General features: G+C 37.7%; 1 protein-coding gene across 1 annotated transcript in view; it reads right to left on the bottom strand.

Moving 5' to 3' along the window:
* The window catches only part of LOC121523235, a 48,640-nt gene that overhangs the window by 16,132 nt on the left and 18,384 nt on the right, over window positions 1-14,124 (bottom strand). The window contains exons 3-4 of the mRNA XM_041808025.1: window positions 11,385-12,134; window positions 554-601 (exon numbers count right to left, since the gene is read on the bottom strand). Of these exons, the coding sequence (XP_041663959.1) occupies window positions 554-601; window positions 11,385-12,134 (798 nt within the window). The remainder of the gene's footprint in view (window positions 1-553; window positions 602-11,384; window positions 12,135-14,124) is intronic.

Raw genomic sequence — 14,124 nt, 5'->3', positions numbered from 1 at the left:
ATGCTAACGCCAGCACACAATCTCACTGATAATGACGCGCTATCACGCTGCTGTTTAGCAGCTTTGTTGTTCAACTTATCAACCCCGACAGCTCTGAGTGTTAGCATGCTAACGGGTACCAATTAGCACATAACAGATAACACAGCTGAGACTGAGGGAAATGCTGTTTCTCAAGTTTTAGTACAGCCATAAAACAAAGTGTTGTTTACTTAGAAGCATGCTGCTAACTCAGCTAGCTTAAAATACACTTCAGGGCACAAGAGAGCACCTGAAGTGTTTAAGAATATTCCTGAAGTAAAAATTACACATCAGACTGCCTTTCTGCCCATTTCTACTATCAGAATGTTGAACAAATGTATTATTTTTGTGCAATTTGCCAGAATGAGTAGCTAGTATGGCTAATGCCATAGCAGCACATTTTCTGTGGTTAAAATGCAACTTTCAGGTTGAAGAATGAAGTAAATCAGTGAAAGCAGCTGTCAGCTTTAACTATGTGTTAACTGAACATGTTGGTTAAGCTGGGTTTGTGAATGTTTGTTTTGTAGAGACTCACCTTTCCAGGACGAGGATTGAGCTTCCCGTGTTCCTTCTCTTTGGTGAGCTACAGACAAAGAAAAAAAGACATGTTAGCAACTTTTTAATATCAACTCATATTTAAAAGTGCTTTTAAAACCCATTAAAGTTTGTTTTCAGACACTCTGACACAATAAATTAATTGTTAATATCTGGATATTAACACAAGTAGAGTTTATACATGAATTTGAAAAAAAAAATGGAAAATTGACTTTAGTAAAATAAAAATGACATGATTTAATTCATGTCAACTGTTTTAAAATAAAAAAATACAGGCATTACTATGGAAGCCCTAAGCAGACATAGTACATTCAATTTTATTAATTCCACTTTAGTTAAGGACCAGGGATAAACATTTTAGTTAATTTCTCCAGATTAACTGAAAACAACTCAAATTTACCAGTCCTCAGCAAATCCAATGTTTTATCCAGATGTTTGAAAAACGAGAAAAAAAATGAACTTAATTTTTTTCTGAGTTGAATAAAATGTATGGATGCTTGTCGTCTTTAGGCTTCCTTATAACACAGCAACACATGCCAATTTTCCTTCTTTAATGTATAAAATTTTATTGCGTAATTACCACAGCGATAACACAAAGTGCACCTCGTTTCTACCTTTAAAACCTACGCATGCCGGACAATCCAAACATTTCTATGTGCATCTCCTCCGTTTGAGCGATGTCTGGGGGCGTCAGGCAGGGGAAGTGATGACAGAGGACATACTAATGACAGAACAAGTGCCTCTCTGACAGGTGGAAGTACATTCCTCACCTCTACCTGTTCAGCTGGATGCTTTTAGTGCTTCCCCCTCACCCTTCACAACAGCATGAGCTCATCTGAGGTCTGGCGATAAATCATCTCACTGTTTCCCCTTTGTCTGAGCTTTAACCGGCGTGCATTTCCCTCCCTTAGTTATGGCTGGTATGCAGCAGGAATTCTGGGATGTTGGGTTGTGAAAGTAAGAATGTGGAAGTAGAAAACACTGAAATGTGCATCTAGATGTAAAGGATTGTGTTTGTGAGTGTTTGGTGTCAGGTATCACTGGGCCTCTACTCTGTGGAAGCTCTGTAGGAAACAGGTTATCATGTGGGTTAAGTTACAAGCTAAACAAAGCAGCTACAGAGGCTTCTGTTTCAACATTTCACACAAGTCTCCATCCTCGGCCAAGCACAGTCTGAGAAAGTTTTAAAATGGATGCAGTCTGCTTTAAAATGAACCATTTTCACAGAAATTTAACATGCATTTGGGGTGTAAAATCTACACTTTTATTTACTACATGAAAATGTGCATTTTAACTTTTTAAAGGAAGTTTAAAAATTATCACTTTCACATAAAGTACGAGGCCCTGTGTGCTCTGAGGCTGCAAAAATTAGATGTGCAGACATTGACTAAAACCATGATAAAGCAGTTATTAAGTAGTTTATACTAAGGTATATTGATACATAGACCTTTTTTGGATTTTATCTGTGAAACAATTAAAATCTGTTGATTTTTGGTGGCAATGTGTCACTTTTTCTTTTCTCTTTGGTCCTGGGGGGCTCTGCTTTTCTTAGGTACATGGATGAGGGCTGCGAGGAAAAATGGTTGGGATACCCTTCACTGGGCCATCTGCGCCCAAAGACCCTTTAACAATAAAAGCATTATACGCCTTTAATCCACATTCAGATATAGTTGCTACATTGGAGGCGTGCTTGCTTTAAAATAAGAAACATTCATTTTAGCAAAATTAAACAGTCAGCCTAGCCTAATAAGAGCCATCGACACCAATACTACACCGTTTTAAAGGCAAAAGCAAAGCGCTGATTTATGACTTTTATCACTCATTATTCTGATTGAAACTATTTAGTTTTTAATTTTTTTTGTATGTTCTTAAATGATGTAAGCCTGCATCAATGTACGGCCAAAAGGATGAACAAATACATATTGTTAGATGATGTTTCCTTTTCTATACCATTATCTTTTCTTCATGGATTTTACTTGCAGCATGTTTCTGTAAAACTGACACAATGCAGCATACGTAATGCATCAAAAACAGCCTTAGTTGTACTTCACCTATCAATGACTTGTTTGTCCTTATGTTTCAAAGCAACCTTTGGTGAAACTGTTTCTTCTAAACTTCACTGTCATACCATACAGTGAAAGTACAGCACATACCTTCCTCTGACATGTCATAAGATCATGTATAGTGTACTCTGTATGTTGATGCTTTAGGCCAGTAAACCTGATCTCCTTTACTGAGTGACAAATGCTTGGACAAAAGAGGAGTACTAACAAGACACCAGAACACTTTCAGTGGTGACACTCGTGTTGTTCTCAGGTTGACAGGTTTTCATTTGTTTTATGCCACATGTCTAGCGTTAGAGATTATTACTTTAAAAATTACTGGGTAAAACATGGAAAAACACCCTACAGATTTTTTCACAACATATTTTTATTCTGTTTTAGATTCATTCTACATGTAATTAAAAACAAGGGGTATAACTGCAATGATTTCTTTATTTTTGGGGTCCCTCTGGCCTGAAAAAACATCAACAAAAAATCCTTAATTCCCCCAGAAATAAGTACCTTAAACTAAATGAAACAGACACTGAAAGACATACGCTTTATCAGCTGGTACTTTAAAATAACTTTTTAATGCCTGTACGCTATGTTTATGTTTTAAATGTGTCTAAACTGACTTATTGTCTTAGAAAGCTTGTAAAACATCAACCCTGTAGTGCACAGTCAAGCTCTAAACATCTTTTTTGTCAGGACATCCTGTACTTTAAAATATATGTGCTGCAGAAATGTCACTTGAATTTTTAAAAAGTTATGGGACTACAAAGACAAAGAAAATGGAAATTAAAAGACACAGAAAACAGTAATTAATAAGACTTTCTCCCATCTCTTCGGGGTCTAAAAGTGGAAAAAAAAATAATTCTATGACAAAAAGTCTTAAAAGTATTCACATATTTTGAAAAAAGTCCTTGCACGTCTTCTTTTTATTATTGGCTTATTTTAAGTCATTATTCAAAGCAGTTCCTGTCTGCAGTGACACAGAGGGCCACATCACAGGCTCTCTATCTCTTCATCATGAGCCATTCAGGCTGTCTCCTGCATGAGCTACATGTAGACACATGCAGTTTGACAAAGCAGGCTGTCTCCTGCATGAGCTACGTGTAGATACATGCAGTTTGACAAAGCAGGCTGTCTCCTGCATGAGCTACGTGTAGATACATGCAGTTTGACAAAGCAGGACGCGAAGACAGAACAGCCTGCCATTGGCTGCCATAGTCCATGTGACATCCACTGTTCGAATACAATATGGATGCAATGCTAAGCTTGCAGTAGAAACAATTGAAAATTGATGAAAAAATGGATAAAAAGACATTTAGTTTTGGAGTTATTGGTGTGGATTAAGTATTTAAAAGCCTTGAAAAGTCACCCAAGTTCCAGACTTGCTAGAGAAGCTTCTTTAAGGGCTATGAAGGCATGGATACCGTCATTATGACGGCACAATAGAGGGTTTCCAGAGGAGAAAACATAAGTGGCAACGATTTATGGTTCAAAAGAACTTCAGCCTCAGAAAAACAGTGTCTCTTCTTGTTGTATACAAAAAAGTCGGTCTCAGAGGTTTAAACAGATGTTATTGCAGAGTATCGTATTAATACTGTGTAGGTTTGCATGTCTTACTTTCTGTTTGGGTCTGTCTACACTGTTCAACCTGATGCATGTTGGAAGTTGCACTACTTAAAATAGATCTGGCGCATGTCTTGCCACATCTAGCACAGGCCAGAGAGACAGTGGTGTTTACTTTGGAAACAGTGGTGCAGATGGAACGCTACACAGACAGACCCTGTGTAAATTGCAGGTAAGAACTGGCAGAGTAACCTTAAAAGCAAATCGCAGTAAAGTAAAGTAAATCAAACTGATAACTGCCAGATGGATGTCGACCTATAAGTCTAATTCTGCCTGAAGTTTCCCTCTAAAGGAAGTTTATTGCTGCCACTGTTGCCAAGGGATAACAGCATTATCCAGAGCAAAGACCTTTATGATGTACTTGCTGTAAGTATACCTCTGTTTCATTCTTAATATTTGCCCTTAATTTCTACAGGAAAACTAAAACAACTGAGCCCAAAATATGCATCACTGATGAGTGCGTTTACTGCAGCCTTGACACCAAAACAAATCATAAATTTAAACAGACAAGTTCCCCTCCTTTCCCTTTTCCCTCCCAGTCTAGGCACGAGATCTGCTCCCGTATGAATTGCATTACAGCAGAAGGAATGTGCAGTTTCAGCAAATCACATATGCAGGAAGAAAAACGACCCTGAATGAAGTGATGACACTCAGAGAGCTCAAAGTAAATCAAACCCTCTCAGAAGAGAACGGATAATCTTTTTTGTCATCTCCCATTCACCCTGTCACCTCCACCTTTTTCTCCTGTCATCTTCGCTTTGTCAAATATCTAGCAAACGAGCGCAGAATTGCAAGGATAAACACAAAAGGCGAGGTGTGGCCATGTCTGTGCAGGAATGGGCAGATAGCTGGGATGGGTGGGGAGCCCAGAGGACACAGAAACAGGAAAAACAGAGAGAGGAGTTCTGCCAGGATTTTCATGGTTGAGAAGACTGACTCCCCCTGCTGAGAAAGTGTCACTGATGGTTTTACTGCATGAGGGAGAGTTACAGCATGACTGATTTATGCCTCTTTTCAACAAAGCATTACTAAAATGCTTACAGGAGTATACATCAGTCCTGACATTTGCCAAATATCATTCTTTTGTGTCGTATATCTTTTACTAACACCACATTATCCCTCTCTTATTCTTTCTGTCAGTCTACAGGTGTAAAGCAGGACAGAGCTGTAAAATACATCCCTGTTTACACCCTGTGATAAGACGACTATAAAACACTCAGAAAAGACACTCGGGATTGAATGCCTGTGCTTTTACAGATGAGGTATCATTATGTAGAAAATAAAGGATTACATAGTTTACACCAGATTTCTTTAAATAGAAAATATAATTATATGCATCTGTTGCTAGGTGGCTTAAGAAGGCAAAAACTGGTAGCATGCAGATTTTTCAGTTGCATTTGTTCCTTGAAGTTATTTTTTTTTTGGACTCTGTGATAGAGAAAAAAAATCTAAAAATCAATTATTAAATGAGTTGGTCATAAATTATGTGTTTTTTGTGTTATGAAAATACATGATGTTTGCTGTGGCACAGAGCTTTTCACAGCTGAGCAGTGTGTTGCACTGCGTCATGTGCATTTATAACAGCAACTGTAATAATTCAATGTTTCATAAAAAAATATGACTGATGTTCAACAATGACTGTTTTTCCATGACAGAGACAAGATGTCATCAAGCTAAAAAAGAACTCCTTAATCATAAAAACTCAGACTAAAATGTTTATCCCTGGTCCTTTGTTAGACCAAGTTGGAGGGAAATCTCTGTTTTTTTCAAGTCTTTTATCTGAATGTCAGCACTCACCTTTGACATTTTGTTATTTAAAAATGTATGGAAATACATTTTTTAAGCATTGACATTTTTAGCTGCAATCCTACCGTTAATGCATTTTTCTGCTTTCTGCAGCCCTTTGCTTTCAAAAGAATGCAGCATGCTTATGTTGTTCCATTTATTTTGGACTTGCATAGTTATGATTCATTTGCAATTTCTTAATTTGAACCCCCTTTCAAAATGGACACATTAAGGGCCTTGCAGCATGTGTAGCCTCATCATCAATCCGAACCACGTACAGTATGAGAGCATTTGGATAAGAACTAGGTGGTATCCATTTTTTAATACTCTCAAACCTTCTCCAAATTTTACCAAGGTTTTAGAATTACTGCAAGGCATTTAAAATTCACATTATACACGCATTTACGGATGTGCACATGCAGCCAGTAGAGCACCTCTGCAGGTGTTTCATTCAATCCTTTAAGAAAAAATTTTGAATTAAAAATAAAAAAAGATAAGTTGCTAGAAGTTGTTTATAGTTAAAGCACTGTCGAAAACCTTACAGTTAAGCAGAGTTACATCAGGATGCTCCCCCCACACACACCCTCTCTTTGTGTAATAGCCCGTATGCACTCTTGTCCCCCATTGTTACAAGAAAAGGTGAAAAGAACAATCCACAACTTTTATCATGCACTATTTACGAATGTTTAGTCATGTTCAGTGTGCTTTAAAACAGATGAAGATGGGCCCATGAAGCTTATTAAAAGTTGCAGACTACTTTAGAGCCTTAAATAACCAACAAGCACCGATAAACTTTGACATTTCACATACAAACGGGGTTAAGATACGTTTATATGCTCATAAAAACTTTTGATGGTTTAATTGTGCTTGGCTTTGCAGCTGCAGCATGCAGAATATGTGGTTATCAATAGCCTCAACTTCATCATTTCTCATCACAAAAAGAGGAGTTACAGGTTTTTAAACTCTCTTAACAGTTTGACTTTAGAGAAGATCCAGCACATTGCCGGTGGTGTGCCAGGCCATGGCGTGACTTGTGCAAGTAAATGTGCCAAAATAGATGTGTGCATTCGTCTTTTGCTAAATTGGCCTGAAATCAATAGCAGGATTTAATTTATCACGCTGAAAACATCTTCACACACAGGCAGTGGTCCTGCTGGTGGATTCAGAAACATATTCTTTATTCATTTATAGTAAACATGCACTCATTACGCTGCAGCGCCTTCATGACAGTAATTGAAGCATTATCGTAACTATTTTTTAATACAGTAGTATCCCCATTCCGAATTTGAAAACATAAAGATATTACATCATAGCTGTAGTGATGCATGATATAAAGGGCATAATATCATTGGATATAAGCTTAAAAATCCAGTACTGGTAACAGCAGATATAAACATATCTGCCACTACATCAGCTGTTAATTTTGGCAGAATATACAGAAAAGATTGTACTTTTGCAAGCACCTTACCTTCTCTTTGTCCATCTTTAAGTTTTAAAGTGTACTCTGAGGACTGAAGTTTTAGGTCTGACAGCTAGCTCATTTTTTGCACTTAAAAAATGCAATTTTTCAAGCATTCTGTCAGCTGTCACGTTTTTATTTTGTGCTCTGTGTTGCTCACTGTCTTTCAGCATTGCTGTTACAGCACTGATGTTGTTCTCATAAACACGCTTAGTCTGAGTTTTACTGTAACAGTTTTCTTACAAATGATATAAATGCAAACCAAAGGCTTAATTTTTTACTTTTTTATAACTGAATGTCTGTATTTCAATGAAACACACATGATTTTTGTTGCAGAATCATTTTTATATCTGTTTGTATAATAATAGCTAGAATAAGAGGAAAAGCTCTAGTTCACAACAGACTTTGTGTTCTTTTTGATAAAAAAGTGCGTATTTATTATCATTATTGATACTGGAAAAAAGTAAAGGAATATCGGGTTTTTATAGAAAACAATGAAAACTTTGATGTAAGCTCCTAAAAGAAGGGGAGGAGAAATGATGATTGAATAATTTAATATTATAGAGCCATGCTTCTTAACTGGCAGGTCAGAGTCCAAAGGTAGGTAATAAGGCTGTTTTCAATGTGCTGCAAATGTGCTTGGCAGGTCTTGGGTCCAATATTGCAATACTTTTCATCAAAAATGTTGGACTGAAAAGTATCAAAAATTCGGGTCATGATTTGTCAACTTGTGAGGAGGTGTGGACCCTCCTGAAGACCAGTTAGGAGCCACTTCCATAGTGAAATGTTTGATAGGAGCAATCCACCAGAAAGCTTCTTCCCATAAATCTTACTCAGCCCGCTTGAAAAAGGTGATTCTTTACATTTCAGAGAGCCTTAACTTTATACTTTCTATTTTATCCTTGCAGCTTTAAAGCAAGGGTTGGTTGAAAAATGCCCCTTGTCTTTGTACTGCTGTATTATTTCCCTCCATTTATCCACAGAGGCCCAAACCTCCTGCCCACAGCCAGTGTCTGTCTCAGTGACCCGGTCAGAAACATGAGCCACGGTCAGGCGTGTGTACTTTGGCCTGGAAAGCGGAGCTGCTGCAGCCATAACACTGAACATCACAGAGGCTAGCTGAGCATTGTTAGAGCCTGAACAAACATCCTGTGCAAACATTTGTATTAAAACTACACAGGACAGCTGGAGACTAATGAAAGGTTACTTACACTTCTCAAATGAAGAGTTCCTTTAGTGCCTGTGAGCACAAAACAGCACTACCGGCATTTATCATGTGCATGTATCAGCAAGTGATACACTGCAGACAACAGCATCATTACAAGGGGAATGCAAGGATCTGGTTTCACTGATAGCATCATTATTACCCCCGGGGTTCAGATCTGCAGCTTTTGTTTGCTAACTTTTGGCACTCGTATTGCATAAGCTTTAATTAAAAATGTGTAATGATTTAGAGTGAAACCAACACGGAGTGTTTTATGTGAGAAACAGGAGGAACAACTGAGAGCAGAGGAGTCAGAGAGTTAGTTTAAGTGTGAGAATGAGGGTGTGTTCACCACCATGTGTGCAGAACACGTGTGCACAGATGTTCCTTCCTTTGCTAATAAAAATCATTGAAGACATGTCCTAATCGGTTTAACACTCTGCAGGCCCATATGAAGCTTTGCATGTTGGAACAAGTGCATGCATGTGCTAAAACAGGTATGGCGCACACCCAAATCTGTCACTTTCTGATCTTCAGTGGGAATAGCATGTACCTTACAAGTGAGGGTTTAGACCCCCACTGACTCTTCTTAACATTTTCTGCCAGTTCATGACAGCTCAAGGGCAATTTTAACACTATCCATCCAAGAGGTAATGCTAAAGCCTCCTCTTGTTTTAATGCATGCGACTGCAACAAATATTCAAATTAAGAAGCTCAGTAAATACTAAAAGGTGCATGTGTGAGGGTATGCAAAACCTAGCTCAAGATATACAAACATGGTGGTTCATGTGTGCATATAAAGTTATATCTCTTTCAACCATTGTAAGCTGATCCGCTCTATCTTTTTTGACAGCAGACATAAGAATAGACATGACAATGATAACAAAAATATTGCACAAGAATTTTAATACATAAGGGGGGTTTCTTTCTATTCTATATGCAGTAACTATAAAGACCTATCTTTACTGCAAAAATTTGCAGTACAAGAAAAAAAAGAGAGTCATCAAGATTATTTTTAGTTGTTTTACTCCTTGAAAAAAGGAAAAGGAAAACACTCGGTTCATATGTTCCTGACAGGTTACTTCATAAATGTAGGTTGTTTGCACAAGCTCATGCATCACCCTGTGCCAAGTACTAAAAATCCTGCAGGAGTGAGAGAGGGCATCTCTTGTATTCAGTCCTTCTTGCATTATGTTGTGAAAACAAATGTTGGCCTTACTCTGTCATGCTCTGTGGTTAAAAACCACAGAATGGGTACGACATGGTATTAAAAGTGGAGTTTCAGTGTGAAGGAGAGAAAGAGAGAGAGAGAAAGGGAGCTGCAGCCACAGCTCTAAATAGACAAAGTTTCTCTTTGGACTGTAGGCAGTATCGCATCAAATCTTAATTGTATAGTTCTGTATTATATGGTATCATATTTCATTGATTTTAAAAACACAAGAGTATTAAACGGTATTGATTCATGTTGTATCACAGTATAGTGAAATCTAGATTGCCTCAATTGTATTTCAATTTAGTATAATCATAGTATAATACAGCACATCATATTGTATAGTGAAGTATTGTACAATATAGTATTGCATCTTCATGGTCTTAATTGCATTATATGGTTTCATATTAGATCATAACATAATGTAACATATGGTGCTGTTTCATACTGTATTACAGCTTACCTTCTCACACCATTTTGCATCGTCTCCATCTGACTAATTCATATTGCACCATATTGTACTGTATCCCATTTACATGTATTATATCAAAAGACATTTTGGCCTTAATTGTATGTATCATATCATTATTGAATCTTATCAATCATATCCTGTCGCATCATATTGTATTGTGTGCAGTTTGCCTTAAACCTATGATATCCTAGCATACTGTGTCATTCCATATTTCATTGCCTCAATTTGCCTTAATAGTATCATATTGTTATGAAATTATAACATATATCATATCATATAGTTTCTCACCATATTGCATTGTGTCCCATTTGCCTCAACAGTAGCTGGAAAAATGTTGGCCTTGATTGTATATAGTATCATATCCTATTGTATTGTATAATAGTGTACTGTAGCAAATCGTATCATATTATATCATTTCTCCATGTATTGTATTGTATCCCATTTGCCTTTGTTGTATTTCAAAACATTTTGGCCATAATTGTATTCTATCAAATTTTATTGCATTGAGTTGTATCCAATACTGCACCGTACGATTTTGTATCCTTTTGGTCTAAACTATATTGTATCCTGGCATATTACATCATATTGTGTCCCACTGCTCTCGATTGTATTATTGTGTCATAATTTAATCTTGTTGAATACTTTGTGCCTTATGTGTATTGTATTGTATTGTATTGTATTGTATCTTGTTCTATAATTTCAGTCTTAATGCAATTCCATTATGCTTCTGCTAACTTTAAAATACAACATTGATTTTTTACTGTACAAGGTAAGTACATCTTGAAATCTGGTTTAAGACACTCTTCAATCCACTTCCATTCTTTATCAAAGGTCGCGAGCCCAGTTGTGATCAATTACTCACCCTGTGGGGAGCAGTCTTGGTCCGTGTATTCTTAATAGAATAAATATTAAAATAACTGCTGTCTTCAACAGCATATTGGTCTTGGCTTCAAGAGGTTTATTTCTAATTAGACAACTAAATGTAAAACACTGGAAATACTTACATAGGCATCTGGGAAGGCTCTGTACTTCGGTACTAAATTCTTCTCCTGTTCTTGGCTCTGGAACTGAGACCCTCCATACCCGCTGCTGAACAATGAAGTCTGTTGGACCCCTGTGGTGCCCTCATTACTGAAGCTCCTCTGCAGAAGTGGACTTGTACCCACACCCATCCCCATCCCCATCCCTATCCCCTGGTTCTGGCCAAACATGGATAAGGGGGGATCCATGTTAAACGACCGTTGAAGGTCTATGGAGCCGGTGGGGCTGAGGATACGGCTGGGGCTGCTGCTTTTGCTGGAGGTCGGCGAATTGATGCCCATTGATGGAGGCTGACTCATACGCATGTTGGGGTCTTCCGCCCCAGTCAAGGAGCCCGATGACGAGGGGGTGGAGTTTAAAAGGAAGGAGAAGCGTTCAAAGCGGGACCCAGTCTGGTCTGCTCCACTGCTCCCAGTGCTCAGATTGCTAAAGTCTTTTGATGCCACACGGTCGTTTGAAAGCCCCGTTTCAGGTAGCGAGCTGGTGCGGAAGAGTGGCCGGTGGGCCTGTCGGTTCTCCTGCTTCTGATCGATGGATCCTGACCTGTAGCTTCCAAAGATCACACTGCTGTCGAGACGGGAGGTTGTGCCTGAGTGTCCTGTGTTTCCATTAAGCAGTGGGGACTGTAAGTCCTCAGGAGAAGAGTCAGATGATCTTCTCATCACAATACTGTTGGTGGCAGACGCTCTCAGTGGCGAGTTCAAAAGCTGCTCCTGGAGGAAGGCGAGAGAATACACTTAGTATTGGAATAAGACAAAGGGCAAGTTTAGCCCAACAACAAACAAAATTGTATATGCTTAGATAAATGTTGTAATGTAATGCACAATAAAAAAAAAAACCTCAATATAATGCTGCAATGCCATGCTTGAGTGGTCACATACAGTGTTGTATCCAATTGCATCATATTGTCTTAAATGCCACCCTATGTATCATATTGTTTCTTATTGGCCTTAATTTGGTTGTTATTTTATTATTTGAAAGAATTTTCAAAGGTTTGCAGATATTTCTGCCAGAGAAACCTTCTTTTATAAACATGTTGAATACAACTGGTTCTATCATATCGCGTCATATCGTACTGTGTACATTTTAACTTAATCCTACCATATTCTAAAATATCGCATCCATTTTAATGTATCCATACCGTATTGTATTGTATTGTTTTGTTTTCTTGTCTTGTCTTTCTTATAGTCCTTGTAAAGAAAGATTGAAACTTTGTGTCTTAGTACACTAGTTATGTTGGAATAAGGTTGCTGTAAATGGTTGAAAACACAGATCTATTTGTGACTACATTTTTATTTGAACTGTTAGAAAGTTTGTCACCTCTTTCCTGACTTGGTTTCATTTGAGCAGGGCAAGTATAAGAACCCATGACATCATCGGCCTTTATGGGGATTGACCCCGCCCCCCTAATGTTACAACAATATAAAATCATGAGCAGTTCATCTCAGTATAGTCTGTTGTTAGCGGATGTCACTGCCTTCACTGAAAGTTACTTTCCAGTTACATGCTGTGTTTTTTTCACTGTGAGGTAAACATACCAAGGATCAGGGTGGCCTACGGGTCATTAAGCGTTTCATAACAGAGAGATTTGTGCCTGAGAACCATAAATGTAATCCCCTACTTCTGTCACTGCTCTGGTACAGAGCAAGACAGCTCTGTTTTGATCAGAAGCATTTTTTTTTCAATCTGAGAGGGTTGTATTTCCTGCGAGAAGGTGTGGCTTTAGCCCATCCAACTGATAGGCCCACATCAACCTAGAGCAGATTTTGCTGCCTCATTTTTCATGATTTTGAAGCTTAATTTTATAAACTTGGAGATGTTTTTCATGACTGAAATATTGCCCAGGTGGTTCATAACACAGTGGCCTGTCATACAACAAACCTAAAATAAAGACTTTATTATCACTTTACGAGGACTTTAATGCAATCTTATTTATTGTATCATCTGATATTGTTTCGTTATGTATTGTATTATATCCATTTGGTCTTTGGTGTATCCTATCCTAATGTATTGTCCTAATGCTATCCCATGTGCTGTACTGGTCTTATTTAGGTGATTATTTAATTGTAAGTATTTGCAAAGGTTTGCAGGTACTTCTCCCTGAGATATCAAAATCATGTTGAATACAGTCAACCTAAATCATATTATACTGTTACCATTGGGCCTTGAGTGTATAATATCGTATTGCATCGCATCCATTTAACTTAGTCGTATTGCATTGTATCGTGTCATATATCATATGGTTACATGTCATCCTTCATGAAATCCCATTTATTTGTTGTATCCTATTGGACTTAATTTGATTTTTTTTTTTGTCTGTTATTATTTGCAAAGATTTGAAGCTTTTGTAAAGATTAAATACAGATAATAATACATTTTGTGGGCCAGACAGCTTTGGAAAAGTCTAGATTCAGAATTTCAGAATGATGTGCCTTTATAATTGTATATTAGTTGGCTCTGATTCATCGCTTTGGTGGACTTTAAAGTCATGTCTTTCATCAGTGATCAATTTTCCAAATCTGTCTTTCTATAATTTTTTGCATTTCTTCACACTGACACACCCAGTTGTCTATTCAAGCCCTTTCTTTCTACTTTTTCCCCTCCCATGCCAAAATGATGCAAAATGCACTTTAGTGCAAATTAAGTCACAGCAGTAAAGCTTGAAGTGCAGTTTTACTTTGCAGAGATCCTAGGTGAATTAGG

The sequence above is a fragment of the Cheilinus undulatus genome, linkage group 16 (assembly GCF_018320785.1).
Source record: "Cheilinus undulatus linkage group 16, ASM1832078v1, whole genome shotgun sequence".
Taxonomy (NCBI): Eukaryota; Metazoa; Chordata; class Actinopteri; order Labriformes; family Labridae; genus Cheilinus; species Cheilinus undulatus.
This window is presented reverse-complemented; position numbering and strand designations above follow the sequence as displayed.